General features: G+C 38.5%; 1 protein-coding gene across 3 annotated transcripts in view; it reads left to right on the top strand.

Moving 5' to 3' along the window:
* Window positions 1–21,862, top strand: part of LARS2 (leucyl-tRNA synthetase 2, mitochondrial) — a 106,080-nt gene extending 84,218 nt beyond the window's left edge. For all 3 annotated transcript variants that reach the window (XM_077811134.1, XM_077811133.1, XM_077811135.1), the window contains exons 17-21: window positions 2,852–3,021; window positions 3,610–3,687; window positions 5,746–5,857; window positions 16,047–16,174; window positions 20,238–21,862. In XM_077811134.1, coding sequence (XP_077667260.1) covers window positions 2,852–3,021; window positions 3,610–3,687; window positions 5,746–5,857; window positions 16,047–16,174; window positions 20,238–20,417 — 668 coding nt within the window. In that variant the 3' untranslated portion in view covers window positions 20,418–21,862. The remainder of the gene's footprint in view (window positions 1–2,851; window positions 3,022–3,609; window positions 3,688–5,745; window positions 5,858–16,046; window positions 16,175–20,237) is intronic.
* The last annotated feature ends 323 nt before the right edge of the window (window positions 21,863–22,185 follow it).

A 22,185-nucleotide genomic window follows, 5' to 3' on the forward strand; every position in this document is an offset into this window, starting at 1 on the left:
TAAGCTGAACCCCCAAGAAAACTATTTTGGGTGCTTGATTTTTGGAATTGCTCTTTTAAAATCAAGCAAAAGCCTAAATTCCAGATGTATTTTCTTTTTGTTTGTTTGTTTTTAAAATTTTTTACCTTTTTTAAGAACAGGATTGGATTTTTGGTGTCCTGAGAGGTTTGTGCATGTTGTTTGATTAGCTGGTAGCCACAGCTAATTTCCTTTGTTTTTTTTTTTCTCAACTCTTCCCCGGAATGGGGGGGGTTGTAAAAGGGCTTGAGGGTACCCCACAAGGAGGAATTCCCAAGTGCTCCTTCCTGGGTTCAAAGGGTTTGGATTTTTTTGCATTTCGGTGGTGGCAGCGATTACCAAGCCAAGGTCAGAGAAAAGCTGTAACCTTGAGAGTGTAATACAAGCCTGGAGTGGCAAGTATTAATTTTTAAAATCCTTGCGGGCCCCCACTTCTGCACTCGGAGTGACAGAGTGGGTATTCACCCTTGACATGGTGGTTCCATCCCTGCAGCCAAAGAACAACAGACAAAGGGAAAGTTTCTTTCCCAATTTTAAGAAGTTCTACCTTCTCATTCGCTCTTTTGGTCAGGTGCCCACTCCTTTTCTTTTACCTGTGGGCTTGTTAACGCTTTACAGGTAAAGCAAGCAGAGAACAGACCAAGAGGGATTTCACAGCTAATTGGCTGGCTGGGTGTCCATCAAAGGGAGCTACTTCCCCTCCCCATCCCCCCACCCCCCATATATCACACAAGCTAGCACATTTCTAACAAACTTTTGGGGGTGGGATTGATAACATTTTTTATGTTAGATTCCTATCACGATCCTTTCCTGAAAGCACAAGACTGAGAGTCAAAGGGTTCTATTCTCACCTCTCGTGGATTCTCTTGCCCTTGCTAACATTTAGTAGTTCCTTACTCTGTGAGTAATCTTATTGAAATCAGGCTCTAAGTGAGTCATCCAATGTTACACGGCCTTTTTGCTGTTTCCCCTTCTTGAAAATGAGAATAATGAAACTTTATCCCCCTTTTGTAAGTGCTATGCAATCCTTGGATAAAAGGTGTTATTTTGCAAAGTACTGTGTCCAGTTTTGGGCCCCACACTACAAGAAGGATGTGGAAAAATTGGAAAACGTCCAGCGGAGGGCAACAAAAATGATTAGGGGACTGGAACACATGACTTATGAGGAGAGGCTGAGGGAACTGGGATTGTTTAGTCTGAGGAAGAGAAGAATGAGGGGGGATTTGAAAGTTGCTTTCAACTACCTGAAAGGGGGTTCCAAAGAGGATGGATCTAGACTGTTCTCAGTGGTAGCTGATGACAGAACAAGGAGTAATGGTCTCAAGTTGCAGTGGGGGAGGTTTGGGTTGGATATTAGGAAAAACTTTTTCACTAGGAAGGTGGTGAAACACTGGAATGCGTTACCTAGGGAGGTGGTGGAATCTCCTTCCTTAGATATTTTTAAGGTCAGGCTTGACAAAGCCCTAGCTGGGATGATTTAGTTGGGGATTGGTCCTGCTTTGAGCAGGGGGTTGGACTAGATGACCTCCTGAGGTCCCTTCCAACCCTGATATTCTATGATTCTATGGAAGTATTATTATAGTTTGGTGGTGGTATTATACACACATTCTTTCATAAGTACTAGCACAGACATCTTATACAATGCTAGGAAAAAAGCATTTTGCCATTCAGACAAGTCTCTTATCAAATGCAGAGAAGTATAAAGAAAGATATTTTTTGAGAGTCACCTCTTGTTGAGGGAATATTGGAGAAACAGTTAAAAAATTTTCTAAAAGAAAATGGGAAGGAAAGATAATGAAAACAGTTTAATAAGCCTTCTGTAAACACTGGCGAAAGCCTGTCTTCTCCTTACAGTAACAAAATAATGTACGTTCGTCCTGAAGGAGCCACACTGGTAAACACAGCATTGGCTTATTTTTGGCAAGAAACTGCACAATATTATGTAATAACACTGGGTCAGATACTTGTCCTCATTAAAGCTGCTTTACACTTTTCCAGTGATGTAAAGCAGCCTTAAATCTATTGTAACCAGCCATTTGGGGATCACCTCAGGATGGGCAATCCCTAGGTGGTGTAGCTCTTGTGCCACCCACTCATCCCCCGCTACTTTACTCCTCCTTCCCTCCCCTCCACTGCTCTCAAGTATAGACGTGTGGCCTGAGCATTGTAGTACTCAAACAATCCCCAGCTGAAGGAGAAGCCTCGGAGGCTGAGACAATTTAAGAGCCTGGACTGGTGACCCCAAGGATTAGGGAGGACATAAAGGTGGCTGATAGCCGCCCTTTGCAGTCCCTGCTCCCTAAACTGAGCTGGGTGCTAAATAGATGATCCCAAGTAATCTGGCCCTTTGTCTTTCATTACCATGACCGTCACTATATATTGATATGACAGTATCTATATGTAATTTCTGTCATCACTATAGAACAAAGTTTAAAAGGAACGTCTCCATTCAGGAGTTTGTCCCATCTTTCTTGCAAATGAAAGCATATAAAAAAAGACTGTTTTCCTGAGTAGTTGACAGGTCAGCTGAGGTTATTCTTACATTTGCTTGATAGTGGATTGTATTATACAGTTAGGATAATACATTGAAATGGTACTTAGAAAATATTCTTGATTTCCAGTAGGGTTCATTTGTCTTCATTAAAGCAACCTAACAATTTTTTAAATCTATTTTCAATTACACTGAGGTTTTTTCTTGCAACATGTAATTTCCCCTTCAATGTTCAATGGTATGGAACTCTGTGGTACAATTTTCTTTGTTTCTTTTTGATGTGTTGTCTTCATTCATTATAACTCAAGTCTCCCTCTTTCTGAAATCTGTCATTAAACTCAGCTGATGCCGTCCCTGGTGTACGAAGATGGCAGTCACGTCTGTGGTCCCTAGCAACCAAACTTATAGAAGCCAGGACTTCCAGCATTATGCCCAATCCTCAGCTGTTGAACGAGAAGGAGAAGGCTGAAGCCAAAAAGATCTGGGAGCAGAAGAACCTTGTGGTCTCTGAGGTTAAAAGGAAATCTTAACTATTTTGAAAATGACTAGATAGATTACTAGTGTTGTTATATGATGCACCAGCAGTGTGCCTGACTTCTTGTGTTATCAGATCAAAAAGTTTGTCTTCAGTTATTCCATCATAAACTATTTTAGTTGGGAAATTTTCTCTGTGTAAGCCTGAGGAGAATGGGAGTCCGTAATCACAAGTGACTTCACTTACCTAAAACCACATGGGGCATGACTCTTCTGTAGATAAGTGAGGTCTGGATAAGCAAGGTTCTTCATAATTTAATTTATCACAGGAATATCACCTCCACATATTGCATATAGTGTGTGTGTGTATAATAATATATATATATTATATATATATTATATATATAGTGATATTGTTTTGGGAGAAAGGTAATACTTAGTCCTGTCACAAGTGCAGGGGACTGGACTAGATGACCTCTTGAGGCCCCTTCCAGTTCTATGATTCTATGTGTATGCATGTTGCAATTTGTGGCTGATTGTTAATGTTGTTTTTTTCGAAAAAGCAAAATGCTCAGCATATGGAAATTGTAAGTAACTAATGAAAGTGAACATTTTTGTATAACTAGGTAACAAGTTACTTCACAAAAGATTACTTGTTTAATGCTGCAATCTCTCGACTGATGGGCCTCACTAACGTACTCTCAGTAAGTATGACCTCATCTAAAAGAGCTTATGCAATAACCTTTTTTTCAATCTCTGGACATACAACTGTACATCCAAAATAGGAGCATCTCGGGGCCTTTGTGTATCTTATACTATATTATAAATATTTACTACCATTATTACAACTATTGCTTTTATGGCCCCATAAACTTGCATCGTACATCAATTAAAATGAAGTGCACAGGTATACTATAAATTGCCATGAATAGCTTAAAGAGGAATCTGACTAACATTAAAACTTTTTAACTAAGTGGTTTATTTAATTTTAATATCTTCCATTCCATTTGTGGACCTATGCAGAGATACATACACACATACGTAGGAAGGATCCAAACCACCTGATTGTTTCATCATTTACATCTGTGTCCAGTAATTTCAAAGGACGCCCCTTTGAGTTCTACATTCAGTTTTGTTTTAAATTAGAAGTTAGTCTTTTCAAAGAAATTAGTTACTATAATCATTCCAATAAATAAAAAAGAAATATTGTTACTACTGGCAGGCAAAATCACAAATCCCTTTTATTCCTCTGAGATTACTTTCACCACTAGAGTTTTTGATGTTAAGAGAGCCTGGAAATTCTCTTATTTTATAAAATAACTTTAATTTGGCACTCCTAATTTGGACCATCATACTGCCGATCAGCCAAGTGGTGATAGGTCAGATATAATAACTGTTGCCTTTATTATTGTGCTATATTTGATTGAGGAATTAATTCTGTTTAATTTTACAGTGACCTACATTAGAAGTCAAATTAAACATTGATATTTTTCATCTTTGATTGCAATTATTTGTAATTAGATTTTAACTTGTGATTCTAAGCCAGTTGTTGGTTAAATTACAACTCAACAAGTCCCCCTATGACATATGCAAATACTATATTGAAATAGGAAAAATCCTAGAGACTACATAGTTCATGGGATTGAAAATGTGAGGTTTTTTCTCCATATCTGAGATTCATATCAATTCAGACAAACATCCAAATACTTGAACACTACTCTAAATTCTGTGGTTAAGAAATAAGGGTGGGTATCTTTCAAGCACAAGTCTCCTTGTAACATTTCAGTACTTCCTCTTTCAATTCCAGCTGAAACCAGGAAGTGTGGATATGTGTGAAAATTAAAATTTGAGGAAAAAACCAAGTACTAAATTTAGGCAAGCCTCAGACAAAGATGAAGAATTGAGTATACATAGAAACTGAACTATCCTCATCATTGGAGATGGTTCCTCCAGCTCAGAGTGGAAGCATGCTGGCGGGGCAGAATAGGGGAAAGCTTGCACAGCTTCCACCTATGTTCTACCTTTTCCAGAGATAAATGAAAAACAGGGGAATTCAGTTTCATATGCTGTGGTCTGGCACCTTTCACAAGAACTTTATAAAGAACTATTACAAAAACAACAAAACTTGAACCACAAAAGATTTTCCTATGTTTTTCACTCCCACATTTTTTTTTAGATCTCTTTAACTCTATACCAGCTTTATCTAGATCAGGCCAGGATCCTATACTGATGAGCCCTATCTCAGTTACATTGCTTACATGCCATGCTTACATTCCTGGTCTGGCTTAATAGTGTGACAGGTTTTTTTGAGATGAATTGTGAACTTATTGGACACTGCACTTCGGGAGGTGGGTGGGAAAACACATTCCAGTACCCAGAATGCTCTTCTAGGCCCCCATCCTGCAAAGGCTTCCATATGGGCAGACCCCCTACACCCACAGGGTCCAGTCACACTGATCCTTTTCCGGGTGCAAGTTTGTAGCCATTTCATAGGAGTGCTGGTGCCTGAGCTCTGTGTAAGGGTCCTCTGTGTGTGCGCAGCTCTTTCCAGTGGTGCACTCTGGGAGCAAGAATTTGGAATGGTTTCCATTTTCATCCTCCATACCTTTTTTAAGCTTCTGATTCATTGTAAAATGGGACTTTTTCTGGACTTAGGCATTGATTTATGTTTTTATTATTTCATTCTCTCCATTACAAACTGCCTTTTTATTGGAACATTTATACTTACAATTCCTGTTTCTTTCTCTTCCCCTTTTCCATAGCAAGCCTCTCAACCTCTCATTCTCCACAGTGCAGAATTTGAAGATGCTTTGGCTACTCTTTGTATTATGGTTGCACCTATGGCCCCGCACATAGCCTCAGAGCTATGGAAAGGTATTTGCGTAAAATGCTTTTTATTACCCTGCAGAAAAGATAAGGTTGGGGAAATAATTTCCAAGGACGTTACATAATAATAACTGTAGATAAGTTTGCAAGAAGCAGCTTAAAAACAATGTACCTCCTAGGCACTTAATAGCCTGCAGATCAAGACCTCAGTCAATCACTATAACTGCCAAACTTTCCCACCCCAGGGCGTCAGGTTAAGTAATGTCCTCATGCCTGTCATTCCCCCTCATCCATATAATTCCTACACTAACCTGAGTCTTACAGATAGATCACTCTGCACCTTTCTGCTTTCATGATTTATATCTATGGTCACATTGTAGTTTTTCTGTGGGGGTGATGTGATGGGTGAGGAAAAGGTTACGTTTCTTTGGGTGAGAGGAAAAAGGACCTGCCACACTCAGAGGGCTTGTACAGGCTGTCATGGAGGAAAAAGCTGATAGCTGGGCCTGGGGAAGGAAACAGATCTTTTAAAAGAAGGGTTTGTACTATAGGAGTAGTCCCTACTCCCTGTGATGAGTTTGGGCTAAGAGGGCCCCTGTCTACGGGGCTATGTGCCAAGCAGCATGGAGGGTTGTGGATTCATAGTACTACTATTGTAGTATACCCTGGACAACTAGGGACACGTTGATGTGAGTTAATTCCTTTAGGGGCTTGAGATAAAACCTTGCTTAAGACTTACATTGGCTGAACCCCTACGTTGGCCAAACCTTTACAACCCTGCTAGGGTTGCCATCAGTAGGGTGAGGGATATACATACCAAAATTCAGAAGTCAGCAGCAATCGTGTCAATGATTTGTTGATAGAAATGCCAAGATATATGTGAGAAAATGGGAATATATTCCCTTTTGAAGTTGGCCAGGATGGACTGTGTTACTTTAGGCATAGCATTTTATGAAGCAACATTCAGAAGCAAAGATCTTCATGCTGTAGTTGTTTGACTCAGCAGAGCTACTACAGTAGAGCCTCAAGAGTTAAGAACAGCTCGGGAATGGAAGTTGTTCATAACTCAGAAATGTTCGTAACTCTGAACAAAATGTTATGGTGGTTCTTTCAAAAGTTTACAACTGAACATTGACTTAATACAGTTTTGAAACTTTGCTATGCAGAAGAAAAATGCTGCTTTTAACCATCTTAATTTAAATGAAACAAACACAGAAATAATTTCCTTACGTTGTCAAATCTTTTTTTAAAACTTTGTCTTTATATTTTTAGTAGTGTACATTTAACACAGTACTGTACTGTATTTGCTTTTTTCTTTTTTTTTTGGTCTCTGCTGCTGCCTGATTACGTACTTCCGGTTCCAAATGAGGTGTGTGATTGGTCAATCTGTAACTCTGGTGTTCATAACTCTGAGGTGCTACTGTAAATAGCTTATTTTTCAGAGCCACGTATAGCATTGTAATACTAACTGCCAGAGAAAAGGATTCTTGAGGAGAAATATTAATTTTAGTTGATGATTTACAGGCAATAGATACTGAACTATTTGTTTATGTGGAAGTTTTCTCTTGCCTGTAAACCATCAACCAAAATTCATTTTTCTCTTTGTTTGTACAGAAATTACTATAATTGCCAAAATCTGATCTTCCAACTGTTTGGAGTTTTTATTATCTCTGCATACAGTGCCTAGCATAATGAGGGCAGGAACACTAACTGAGGCCTCTAGGCACTGCTGAAATACAAATAATATTAATGAATAGAGAATTACGAAATACGTTTGGTAAAATGACAAAAACTGCCAACATGTCTTGGCTCAGATCTCTCTCTGATCGAACATAGGACCTGAGCCTGCAAAATACGGAGTGCCCTCAGTTCTCATTTAAAATCATTAGGAGTTGTGGATGCTCAGCATTTTTCAGGATCTGGCCTATATATGATAGGAGAATACAGAGCAAGAACACTAATTAATGGACTTGTGGTCTCTTCTCTTGCTACATATATTTGAGGTTGCAGTTGTATTGTCCAGAGACTCCACCTCATGCACAAATGAAGTTAGCCTACAACTACACAGACAGTTTGTTTAGATTGCTAAACTCAGAAGCGTATGGACTGAACATGAGAAGCTTTCTGTATCATCCTGATCATCATTACACTCTATAGTTAAGCTATTTTATCACAAGAGAGATCAAGTGTGTGTTACTATTGTCTGCTTTATATAGTATATAAATTGTGTTACTTGGAGAGGATCCAACATTTGTCGTTACTCAATCAAGACATCTGTGAAAAGTATCCATCTAGAGCCAAGTTATTCAACAGGGAAGCAGGTTAATGTTCTCAAACATATGAGTCTGCATTCCTGGTCTTCTAAACCTTAGACATCAGCAATTTAGGCATGTTCTTCAATCCCATTGTATACGAGGTAGGGGAGTTAAATTCTTCGATTATTTCAAGAACTGTAGCTTTAAGATTTTAAAGATAATCACACTGTGTCACTTGTATATCAGCATAATTTGTAAAGTTATAAGTTATTTGTTTTGACTGTACCTTTTACCTGATATCTATACACCTTATCATTACAGTTATAATCATACCTACTGGAAAAGAAGTGTTTAATAAGATTTTGGATTTGACAGTTAAACCAATCTTTTCACTGTTTTTAAAAAGATAGAAAACATTAATATTAAGATTTTTAAATCCTCCACTTAATCTCTGTCTGTGCTTCAGTTCTCCATCTGCAAAATAGGGGTAATTCTCTCTGTGCCTTGGTTTCACATCTATAAAATAGGGATGATAGTATTTCCTTTCTCCACTCTTTGTCTCCTGTATTTTGCTTGTATTCTCTTCAAGGCATGGTCTGTGTCTCTTACTTTGTGTTTGTACAGTTCCTACCATAGTTGAGCCCCAACCTTAGTTGGAGGTGCTATCGTAATACAAATAGTAATAAAGCTATATATTTGCTATCTAAATTTTGCCCCTAAAATATCTGATACAGTCCCTTTAATTTACTTTTTGTTCCTTTCAGTAATGAATTTAAGAAAAATTTTCTTTCTAAAGATAGACAAGTCTTAATAATTAAATAGATATTTTTCCTGTTGGCTAAGAACAACATTGAACAGGAAAACAGATTCTTCTGTTTACACTGCATCATGTTACACTCCTTTATTTGAACTATCCTTGAGAAGAAAGGATTTTGTTAATAGTATATTGTAACTGGGGAGTGTTTATTGGGTAATATACCTAGCATTTAATACATTACAGCCTTTAAAAAAGGGAGAGAGCACAGTTGGGGTGTTTTGCATAGTACTTTGCAGTGTAAATAAGCCAACTTCTAGGCTGTATTACATTTTAGTAGTATAATCTCATTAATCTTTTCAGCTGCTTCTCATCACTGACTGTGGGTAAGCTTGGCAAAATCCTTTTTTAATATATAATTTCAACAGATATTGATTATTTTTAAGCTTTTTTTTCTATTTTTATGTATTTAAATGTTCACAGTTGCAGGAAGTTATGGGGGTCAGACAATAATTATTTAATGACAGTTGACATTGAGATTCAAAACATTAAAGCCTCATAAAGTTATAACTTTATTGTCAATATCAGACTTCAAAATATACAAAGAAAATATCCCTATATCAATAATCCTCTAATAATTTCTCTAGCAGCATTTTGCTCTCTTTAGTATTTCCGTAGCACCAAGACTCCCCAGTCAGGGCCCCATTGTGCTTGGCACTGTATACATACATCATGAAAAGACAGTCCGTGCCCCCAAATCTCTTACAATCTAAGTACATGACAAAACACAACAGGAAAAAACAACAAACCGGCAGGGAGAGCACAAGCTAACATGGAAGCAGTTGTGAATAGTGTGATGAGACATCAACTGCCTAGCTATTATCAAGGGTTTTTTAGGCATCACCTCAAAGATGATTAATAATTTAGCTTTTAGTCCACCACCTTCCGGTTCTTATGGTCCAATGACAAAGCACTCCAAATCAGCACTCTGGGTTTGATGCCACAGGATCCTTCTGGTGTAATATTTAACCTTGTATTGTAACCCTTCTTTTTTATAGATTATAATGCACAAGAAAGGAACATTTTTTGTAAAATAGAATCAAAACCCAATAATTTCTGCACTTCAGTGACTGAAAACTGCTTCATTGTTGGTTTATATGTGACCATTTTGTTTATATATTTCAAGCAGAACTTTGGATAAGCAGAGAAATCTACTTAGGCCTGAGCAGTACATTTTTCCAGTTTGAGTATAGGGAAAGGCTGTTTGAATGCTGTCTGATAAATGTATTACCTTTCAGCAGTTGAACAATAATAACTGAGTAGTTACGGTACGTCGATATTTTTGTATCTTACTTTTTTGGGAAGTGGCCCTTTCTCCAGCTTAGGGCAGGAACTGTTTCCAGTGTCTTTGTGTCAGCTTAATTCTGTTACACAGTATACACTATGCTATAGTTTAACCAAAAAAACCCCCAAACCAACAACAATTAATGTAGCCCCTCAGTGTGGGAAGAGTTCATCAGGCTGACATACATTTTGGCAGCCTGTGAACACTAACAGGATGAGGAAATCTATTTCCTTCCTGAAACCTTGTATCTGAGGAGTATACGTGCACCACTGCTAAATTTGAGACTCTTTTTGTGTGTTTGTGCTTACCCAGTATTTTCTCATCCAGGCAAGGATGTGGAGCTGCTTGTTTTTAGAAGTTTCATTTGTGCTAGACCTACTTCTGTCATGAAATGGTGAAAGTGCCATGTGATATGTGTTAAACAAGCATGGTCACTTCATCAGTTTTTCATGATTTATTGAAATTGAGCATAATTACTGGTATGTATGATGTGATGATTGTCTTGGCAACAAATTGAGTCATTACAATCGTCTCATTCCTGAAATCCTGATTCAGTTTTCACTCAGTCCTTGCTCAGGGAACACCTCCACTGGCTGATGACAGAGTTTTACCTGAAGAATAAGGGCTAAGTAAAAGTTACGTTAAAGTTTCTAAAAGGACTGGTAATTTTGCTTTGTCCTTGCACAAACCACATACTTACCATTGATATATTTGGTCTTCATCATCTGACCTATGCTCCTTTTAGAGCTTTCTCACCAGATTTTGACCCTTTATAAATGCCCTAGAAGAGTCTCACAGAAGTACAGGACACAGTTCCATCCTACGCAGAGGGAATGGAGTGGAGTTGTCGTGCTAGAGCAGAGGATTCCTGAGTCATTTATCCTGTGCAGGAAAGAATGACTCAGGATGGCCTAGGACAATGCACCTTACAAGCTAGGTCAATAATAGTAACTGCGCAAAACTAGTTTAGGTGCAGTGTGTGAAATGTTTTTTGTTTAGCAGTGCACTTGTATTTTCATGGCTCACAAAACCCGAAGGCCTTTGAGTGCATTTTCAAAGTCCCCACAAAAATCGAAAAGCAGAAATCCCAATAAGCAACATGGCCAAATATCAAAAGAATCCTGATCCAGTATAAAAATACCTTGCCACCAGTTTCTTGTCAGACCAAGAATAATAAATCTGTATGAATTGAGAAGGAAAAAACATGGTCAGTCTTGTTCAGAAGGATGCAGTAAGCTAAATGGGAGAACATTCCAAAACTCTGGCTCTAGTTTCTAGGCCTGCATCCCATAAAGTTGTTTGGTGTTCATGGGTTCCTGCTGTGAGACATACAAAATGATCCCTGATGGGATTGTATTCAGCTAAGTGTAAGTTTAGCCTTGGAATACTCACTTGTGTGGTACTAGTAACATTGCACAGCTTTGCTCCTAGCTGTTTGGAAACAACTATGGTAGTATTGACTTAATTGCTCTGCTGTTGCAAAGCATAGCACATGTGTTCTGCAGACATGTACCTCCTGTACTGCCAAATGTGCATCCTGAGATTCCTCTGGTTTGATTTTATTTAATGGGAATATACCAAGAGCAAAGTAGAGTGATGACAATACACTTGGAATTGATTGCAGAGGCAAATAGGATAATAATAAAACATGAAAATCTGCTAAATATTGTAAATGGCTGTACAGAGCTGCTTGAGAATGCTTCATTTGTCTGTGTGAGGGTACTTTTACTCAATGCAGATTCTCATTGTTTTGTCTCTGCCAAACCCAGAGATTGCTAAAATAACCCTTGAATAATAAATACTTGCATCACATTTATATCTGATCACTCTGCGCTGCCCCTTTCTAATATTTCCATATCTCTGCCTAAAACCCCTTGCCTTAAACTCTGGTCACATCCACTTCAAATCCCTCTAGTGGCTTCCTCTCACCTCCCTTGTCACATTCAGTCACCCCTCTTCCTTGCCTTCACAGCACTACCATCTGCCTACCGGTCTGTGCAAACTTCTTTTGACTCCTCCCTCTCCCCCATCCCACACTCCATGCCTCCTTGCCCTCTTTGCCCTTATGTGTACTAGAAACATTTGTGCTCATATTCCAGCACAAGGGCAGCTGTAGCACTGCTGGAAAAGTACAGGTACCATTTTTTTCTAGCGTAGTTGCATCCATTGTTTCATTCTACCATGCTTGTCTCTATGCCTTCTTTCATGTGTCCTTTAAGCTTGGGTCCACCATGCTAATGTGATCTGTGAGCTGCCTTGCTTCCCCCTCCCTTTTTAGCCCTTCCTCAAAACAAATTTTCCATGTGGGCAATAATCTTTATTTTTCTACACCAAAACCAGTAGTTTATGGGAAGTGATATTCTTATTACATTCTCATGACTCTTACACTACTAATCAAAGCATTCACATGATCTTGCTGCTTTAAACCATGTCCTCCCCTCCCCATAAACCACTCTTTCACACTCACCAGTGTTTGTTTCTGCCTTTTACAATGTTGTGTTTTAACTTGAACCCTGTTCCTGTAATTAGAGCTGCAGGGCTGGACCCTTGTGCCTCCATGGCTCTGTATGAGGTAAGAGTGCATACCACCCAGGCGGATCCAGAGGCAGGATCAGGGCGTTGGGCATCCCTTAGGCAGGGATGTTGCCTTTTACCAGCCTATAAAGATCTATGCACATTTATGGCCCTACGTAAATAATTACGAAATAGAAGGACATTTGGGATTTAGGAACTTCTCCTGCAGTAGACTGCATAGCCAACAGAACAAGACAGGCTGTGAAAATATAAGCAAAATACATGTTTCTTTGTAATGTGTATTTCATCAGGTAACTTCTCCACCTATGAGAACCCAACATAAGCAAGACCAAAGATAAGTGTTAAAATTAATAATTTCAAAAGATAAGTCTGCTAGAAATGCCAAATGATTGGTTCAAATCATATTTTTTAATATAGTACAGCAGAATGAGTTATTTCAAAAGGAGGCTGGATAGCTGTCTGTCTTGGGTGGTTTAGACACAACAAATCCTGCATCATGGCAGGGGGTTACACTAGATGACCCTTGCAGTCCCTCCTAACCCTATGATTTTGCATTTCTATTTTTGATGGCTAGTTTTTAAAAATGTACAAGCAATTCCAGATTGTGACGATGAAAGCTCCATTGTTATTTGTTTTGTTCTGAAATTATATAACAAATTATGATTCTTGCATTTTCTGTGTTCTGGAGCTTACAGAATGTGAGTTAAGACAGGAAACCAACCAGGCAAGGTAAGTGAAACCTTCATTTTGGTTTCCTGTCTAACTGCATTTTCTGAAACCAGCCCTATTGATTTTTTTCACATTTTTTTAAAATATAGACGAGCTCGATCTTTCTAACTGGTGACATATCTTGTAGTGAAAGGATCTATTTAAAAAGTGACACTTTTTTTGCAGTGTTAATATTCTGTATCTGCTGAAGAATCTTTTCCTTTTTGCTTATTTTATGAGGACTGACAGCCTCCACAGGGTTTATGGGTGACCCAGTTTCTGCCTCTTTAGGTCTTGTCTCAGATCTTTAGAAGGTGTTTTTGCAATAGTATGAAGAAGCCATTTAAACAGGAAAATAAGGAGTGGCCTGGCCTGTATGCATGTTTTTCTGCAAAGCATGTGATCATTTGGAAAGAAGTGAGCTCATCTCTACATGCAAAAGCCAAAAAGAGATGAATCTGTAGCAGCTATTTTCTTTAAAGTCAATGAGAAAATGAACCATCACCATGAAGATTTCTACTGTTTGATTTCTTTAGTTTTGCTTTCTTGGTTTCAGTACTCCTGTTACATAAAAATCCATTCTTATTTTGCCCCCAATAAAGTATTTACTTAACAAGATTGGAGCCTCCATTGTCACACTTAGGAAATGCTTGCATGTTCTTGCTTGCAATCAGAAATAACTCCCACCAATCCAAGCACCTTCTGAGTCATTAAGGAAATAGCTAGAGTATTTGTGTCACTTAGAGAAATGGTTTGTCTGCAACATTTTTCTGATAGACTTTAATCTGGGGAGAGTTAAACTCCCACTCTCCCTTCATTTGCTCTTATTCAGTACATTTGCCTTACCTAATCACTATGATAAATGTATTCATTATGCATGGAATACCGTGGATTCTGTCTTTGTCTCTGTGAAGTTTTTTTTTAATTGCTTCATAAAGCTGATTCTGAACAAATCTCATGGGGCAATGCATCTTAAGACTATTGTTTTTCCTTACTCTATTGTTTGAGTCACTGAAGAGACATACATGTCTTTGACCTCTTTTTCACCTTGAGTTTGTAACTGTATGTTGACAAGATATGCGCATTTTCAACTACACATCTGATCAGTTGCTATGGATTTGCAATTCTGACTGGAATTTTAGTTTAAGAAAACATTTAGAATTTTGTTATCTCATTGAAATACATGATGTATTTTTAATCTGAAAATTCCTTGATTTTATAAGAAACTTAAATAATTACAATGGCAACTGGAAGCATCAGTTTCATGTTCAAATATTTTTGTAGATGTTCAAGTTCACTGAAATCGGTGTTTTTATGTCATCCTGCAACAGGAGTAAACTAAATCATTGTATTTCCATATTAAAGTGTTCATTCCATGCAAGAGTGATTTCAGTACTGTTTCCTTCTATCTACTGATGACTTACACTGAAGAGCTGGAATTGGTTGCCTTGTATTTTGTGAGAGAGTGAAGTCTATCTGATAAAAAGGGAAGCATTTGTAGAAAGTTAACCTGTAGCAGTAGACAAAATAAAAATGTAACACATTTCAGAGAGTGTGAAAGAGTGCTATAATGTTTATACTTAAATTCTGTAGAGCCTTTCATTTGAGAGTCTCAAAACACTTTACAGAAATCTGTACATAGCCTTGCAAATAATGGTATACAACATTTTACAGATTGGGAAACAGAGCCACAGTGAGGGTTAGTGATTTAAATGTGAAAAGTATCGTATTGAATATGGTGTGAGATTGAGATTAAGCAATAATTTAAACAAAAGCTAGTTGCAGTTCTGAAGAGTGCAGAGAATTGACTGGCTATAAATAGGGCTCTACCAAATTCAGGGTCCATTATGGTCAATTTCACGGCCACAGGATTTGAAAATTTATAGATTTCACGTTTTCAGATGTTTAAATCTGCAATTTTACGTTGTTGTAACCCTGGGGGTCCTGACCCAAAAGGGGATAGTGCAGGGATCACAAACCTGTTGTGGGAGGGTCACGGGATTGCCAGCCTCACTTCTGTGCTGCCTGCAGAGCTGGACTCTGAAAGCAGCAACCACAGAGCTTCCTGAAAGTGCAGGAGGTTCCCAGAGGTGGAAGTGGGTCTAATCTTCCCCCCGAGCGGCTGTGCAAGGGATGGCCAGAGCTAGGAGTCCCCTGGCCCAGGCACTCTTAGCAGCAGGGAGAGATCGGATTTCACGTGGAAGGGCTTATTTCATGGTCTTTGATGCATTTTTCATGGCCGTGAAATTGGTAGGGCCCTAGCTATAAGATTAAAGATTAAAGTTTATTGTATGTAATAATGTAGCATCAATTTAAATTAAAACAGAGTAAGTTTTGGCTATCTATATCTGTGCCTTATGACAAAGTAGCAAAAGTTTTGGAGCTCTAACCATAATCTGAAAAGCATTCACATTTGAATCCCTGTATATTATGTAAGAAAATCCCCTTCAAAGCTCTGAATGCTATGTATCTTTCTGTTTATAATATGCTGTATGCTAAACTAAACCATATTATTTCCTCCAAGTTGATTTGCTTTGGACAAGATTTAAATTAAGCAGTCTTTTGACATATTTATGAGACTCAAAAGATTTAATGTTCGAGTTAAAGTACGATCAGCAATTTATCAATTTTATGTTGTAGGTTTGGCACATGTGCAGAATAAACTTTGTACGTATCATAAGTGGGATGATGATGTGCTGCATCAATCCTGGCCCAAAGTGGACCCAGAATACCTCCAGCAACCAAATATCATAGAGATGTCTGTTCTGGTAAGAGTTTACAAGCTGAGTTTCAGCAGTGGTCAATGAATGCATTATTAGCTGCTAGTTTTGTTCTTGAGGACTACAGTTGAGGTTTTACATTGCTGATTGACTCAATGCTAGGTTAGAAAGATTGAAAGCTAAAGTTAGAATTGTGCTGGTTAATTTGGAAGACTGCTCAGATGAATAAATGAAGTGGTCTTGCAAGAGAAACCAAGAATAAAAAAGTATGAAGATACCTGTATGATTGTGGATACTACTACTCTAAGAGGTTTGGCTTATGCACAGTTGAGGACAGGGACGTCAGAGCAAAGCTGAGTGAGTCTCAAGCAAAAACTATGAACATATCAGCTAAGGGGCCCCTACATATTTTTAATCTATTAATCCATTGATGATGATGTATCTATATAAAAAGTGTATATTTATAGGCAAAACTGGCTACTCTGCCTATTGTTAAGGTTACCTAACATTTACCATTGTAAGACCCTGTTCTGAGTTGCTTGTAACGTAGCCAAACTTTGTCTGGGCTAAATTTTCCATGTTTGGTCTCTACCTTAGGCTGACATTCTTTGCAGATCTCAGCAAAACATGATTAACTGTTTCCAGGAATGAGGAAATAAAGTAGTTCTCCCAGTGTTAAATTTTTTTCTAGTTGTGTTTTGCAGACTTATAGCACCTTCATGTTTTGCAGCAAGAACTTGGAATTTGGTAAGGAAGTAGTCCTAGGGTCAGAGAGAGAAATGCCTTTTGCTGTCCCCAGGAAAATCCATCCAGAGTTGTCCAAGTTACGAGCCTCTGGAAATTCCCATTTGCACACGATCAATATAGCTTGCTACTAAAATCTCTGGAACCTCCTGACTGCACTCAGCATGCTCCCAGACCCAACAAAGCTTTAACTCCAGATTGGGGGACAGCAGCAGCAACTGTCTCTTTAGCCTTTAGGGGAACAGTTGCAGAGCTTGGACCTTGGAGGGAGGGGGATGCCATGAGTCCCAGGCTTAGCTCTTCTGGTGCCTGTGTAACTATAATTAGAGCCATTTGTCCACATGCATTACGATAACTGTTAATTATATAGTCACAGACTATTTGATCTACAGGACCCCTGTCTCACTCAGTGCACGAAAGAGAGCATCCTTTTACATGATATATACACACACACACACACATTCTATATGTAAAGATGTTCTCTTGTGTTTCTGTCCATCATGTGCACTGAAGGAGCCAGGATCTTTAAAATAAATAGTATGTGATCAGGTAATTAAAGATTTTATTTAGGTGTGTGTATGTAAAATAGAAAAACATTATGAAAGTGACATTAAGGTTCTACAACTGTTTTCACAAAAAAGTCAGGAAATGCACAGGTGAAAATTCTAACAAGGTCACATGGCACATTGTTCATATTTTATGATATACATTTTGCAACATGAACAATAATTTGTTCCACTACACATTTAACCTGAACAACAGAATGAGAAAGTACTAGCTATATTTACAGTGCAGCTGAGTTAATGTTACTGTTGGAATCTTTAACTTCTGTAAAATGCCTGTCTGTTGTTAACTGTACAGCCTTACACTGGTATTAATTTTGGGGATGGATTAAAAATCCTTGTTTATTTTCAAAAAAGGAGGAGGAGGAAAATTGCCAGAGTAGTGGTAGCATGTGAGTGATCATAAATATGCTTAAGTCCTCACCTCATTTGGGTGAACAGGGTGCAGGATGCATGAGTTTCCCAGTTTTTGCCATTATAGTTTAGATGTGGACAGTTTTATTATCATTTTGCATTGTGACAACTGTATCTTCACATTGAAAAAGACAATGAAGACTTTGGTTATACTCTTCCTCATGCAAATTGTTCTGTTAACAGACTGAGACCAAAATCTCTTATCCTTGCCTGAGTCCCTGGTTGATCCAGATGGGCAGAATGTGATATATGGTGCCTTTGGTTCTGCTAAAATCCTTAGCAAATGCTTAGAAGAATCTTTTCAGTTGCTTATGGTTTCTCATTTTGTCCTCCAAGCAAAGGAAAGTCCCTCATGCCAAGTGGGCAAAAACTTCAGACTACAGTTTTTGCTGTAGTCCTATTTTTTAAAAAAAAGTCATTAAAATTGTTTACAATGGCAAAAGTATGGCTTTTTCATTCATCCGTAACTCAAAAACAATCAAAAGGACTTTGCTGAAAATTACAAAAAATATAAACAAATACACACCTCACCTTCAAGATCAGTGCAAAGTACTGGATTTAGGATGTAAAAATCGAATGCACAACTATAAAATGGGGAATAACTGGCTAGGTGATGGTACTGCTGAAAAGGATCTGGGGGTGATAGTGGATCACAAATTGAATATGAGTCAACAATGATGATGCAGTTGTGAAAAAGGCTAATATCATTCTGGATGTATTAAGAGGAGTGACGTATCTAAGACACAGCAGGTAACTGTCCTGCTGTACTTGGCACTGGTGAGACCCTCGGCTGGAGTACTGCGTCCAATTCTGGGCACCATACTTTAAGAAAGATGTGGATAAATTGGAGAGAGTCCAAAGGAGAGCATCAAAGATGCTAAACGGTTTAGAAAATCTGACCTATGAGGAAAAGTTTCAAAAAAAAAAACTGGCCATGTTTGGTTTAGAAAAGAAGCTTAAGTAGGGGGAACCTGGGGGACCGTTACAACTTTTGTTTCCCTTTCTCATTCTGTTGTTTATGCTAGCCAGCAAAATGCCAGGCTGTTCTTTGTTTTCGAGCAGGTTGCATGGTGAGTCTTTTTGTCAATGGTCAGCATTATTGAATCCTCTATATTCCATTTAAAAATGAATGGTGGTGTAAAAAATTCCCAGAGTGGGCCCAGTAACATGTGCCCTCAGCCTAACCTGAATTCCCGTCTTTTAGAGAGACGGAATAGTCTGTGTGCCTGAAGCAGCACACGTTGATTTAATATCTCTTATGTTAAAGCCGTCTCTGAGCTAAGGGAAGTAGGTGAATTAGAAAACAGAGAGCAGTTCCTTTTAAGAGCCAGGCAAAAAGAAATAGTAGCTTCTGTCCAAACTCCATGGAAAATGTTACTTTTTGATCCAAAGGGCAAAGATCTGCATCACCTACAGTGACCTTCCACATTCCTACTGGGAAGTAATTTGGTTAAACTGAATAAAAATATCTAATAACCTTACTTGATATAATTTAGGATTGAGGTTGATTTCATTAATTATATTAAGATGTTACATACAAATCTGACAGCTTTTGTGGTCATGAATCTCTTGGTTTTAAATTGGGAGGAGGAGTTCAGGAGGGATGTCCGCTCTCCTTCCTTTCATCTGTTTTATTGGCTGAAATGATCTGCAGTGTTGAAAGGGTGAAAGGCATCTCCAGAGGTGCCTTTTATAATTTTAAATAAATCTCTAGGTAGATGTTATTCTGCAGCAGTGTGCGATTTTTCTCTGCTGCTAGAGAGCCAGTATGCAAGTTGTTTTGTAAAGCAACCAAACAAATGAAAGCATTACCTTCTTAGGGGATGTGTTCCTAGCAGTTGCTGTTAGCTTTATGGATAATTGTCTTGTTAATAAACGGATGTCATTTTTTAAAAATAGTTTGTGAATAATCTCTTTCGGAGATATCTCCTCTGTCACAAGTTTTATTTTAAAATAATGTGGTTTAATCTCTGTGGTTTATCATTCAAGTACTTAAAAAGACAAAGCAAAAGTCTAAAGCAAACTGTCAAAAATTTCCATCTGCCAAACAGTTAGATTTGCTGTCTCCTTGTTCGGCTTATGCAAGTCTAAACATTTAATATATCAGAGTTGTATATTCTGCTGATGCTAGAAGTCTTCGAAAAGGAGAACTTCACATTGCCATTCTTTCAAGTTTCCTTGAGCATAAACTGTGAATCAGAGTCACTCTCTTTCTATATGGTACCTAGGGGGTTGTTTGTTTTTTCTTTCTAGTCAATAAAGAAAGAGAGAAGGTTTGATATCATTGTTTCCTACAAGTGTAACTGGGTGGATTGGAGTGTAGATATGAAGTCCTTTGGATCAATTTAGTAACTTCAGTCCTTTCTTGCTGTCATGTCTCTGTTTTCCAGATCAATAACAAAGCTTGTGGCAAAGTTAGTATGCCTCGCCAAGTAGCCCGGAACGCTGAGGAAGTCCATGAACTAATTCTTCAAAGTGAGCTGGGAATCAAACACCTCCAGGGACGTCCTATCAAAAAGGCCTTTCTGTCTCCAAGAACTGCCCTCATTAACTTCCTAGTGCAAGAATAGTGGAAATATGTGTCGTCTAAGGCTGCTAGCCTGTGAGTGGCTGATGGAATGTCAAAATGAAGCCCATTGAAAATACCAATTATGCTTATTTAAATCTATTTCACAATGGAGAAAAAGGAAAAATATTTATTGGCTAAAACTGTATTGCTGCTGATCCTTGTCAAGTCAATCTTCATTTAAACATAGAGAAAAGCCAAGGTATTGGGGTTTCCTATTTGGTCAATGAAGGAAGCTACTTCACCATTTGGTCAGGCTGAGCTAGGATGCTACAGGAGGCAGCAGTGTAAGGAAAAGTGGGCAAAAGAAAAAGATATTTGGGAGAAATATCTGAAACTACAGTTAAGAGGGCATTAGAGATGGGCCCAACCTACAATGTCTGCATCAGTATTCAAGTGTCCTAAAGTTCATGGGTATCTGGGCCAATCTCTAGAATGTATCTTACTAGGAAATTGACTTTGTTTCTATCAGTGTTTTTGGTAAATGTGATTGAAGAGCCAAACTACTGTAGTGAGTACTTGCTCCACAACACGTTCAAAAAACCATAATATGTAACCAGTCACCTCTGCTTCCTAGATAGAGATCACATTTGGGTTCACTAATATGAAATCAATTAGCACTGGATTGTGGTTAGGGTAGTGTAGGCCAGTGGTTCTCAACCAGGGGTTTGAGGCCCCCCAGAGGGCTCCAGACAGGTTTCAGGGGGTTCGCCAAGCAGGGCCAGTGTTAGACTCACTGGGCCCAGGGCAGAAAGCGGAAGTCCCACCGCATGGGGCTGAAGCTCGGGGCCCTGAGCCCTGCCACCGGGAGCTGAAGCCAAAGCCTGAGCAACTTAGCTTTGGGGGGGCCCCTGTGGCATGGGGCCCCAAGCAATTGCACTGCTTGCTAACACCTAATGCTGGCCCTTGCTTTGATAAGCAGAAAACCAGTGGCATTTTTATAGTGTGTTTTGGGGGGCCTCAAAAATAAAAAGGTTGAGAACCCCTAGTGAAGGCCATCAGGGTGGATGTTTCTTTATGCAGCTCTGACAGTGCACTTCAGACATGTTTGACAGACAAATTAACAATATAAAAAAATATTTTTCATAGTTCTGGTTTAATCTGTGTCCTTTTTGCTTGCTATATTGTTTCCATCACCTTACATTTATCTTATTCAGATTTTACAAACTACAGAAAGTTTCTTCTGAATAGAATAGAATAGAATTTGTTTTCTACAGATAGCACATCTCAGAGCACGTCAGATGCATTGTACAAAATAATTACTTAGATACTAGTAATGCAGGGCTGGTGAAGGCAAACATAGCATCCTTTCTTGGTTCAAGGTGAGCTCTCAGATGAGAACCCAAATGGCAACTCTTGTTTTACTGTGGATTTCATTATGTGCAAATAAACAATTGTGTTCCTAAGGGAATCTGAAGTCAATGAGATTGTTTAATAAAATACAGAGTAATTCTCATACACCAGTGCAGCCATTTTTTTGGTACATCACTGTTATATGCACAAGGAAATATTTACACTGTTTAACAAAAGGAAGAGAGGGAATTTGAATCCTCAAGTCTGCACTGCAGTCATTTGGAATGGTTTTCTTAAAAAAGAAAATTACAGGGTTTACTGTGTGATGACCTTTGTTCTTTACAGGCAGTGAATCAAGTGGCCTTTTAAACCAGCCACGCAGGGGGCATCTTTGCAGCTAGGAAGCCAGCCAAAAAAATCAGCTAGCCATCTAAAAAGGTCTGTTAACCCTGGAGCCAACTCATCAACCAGACAGTCTG

This window comes from Eretmochelys imbricata, chromosome 2, assembly GCF_965152235.1.
Source record: "Eretmochelys imbricata isolate rEreImb1 chromosome 2, rEreImb1.hap1, whole genome shotgun sequence".
Classification (NCBI taxonomy): domain Eukaryota; kingdom Metazoa; phylum Chordata; order Testudines; family Cheloniidae; genus Eretmochelys; species Eretmochelys imbricata.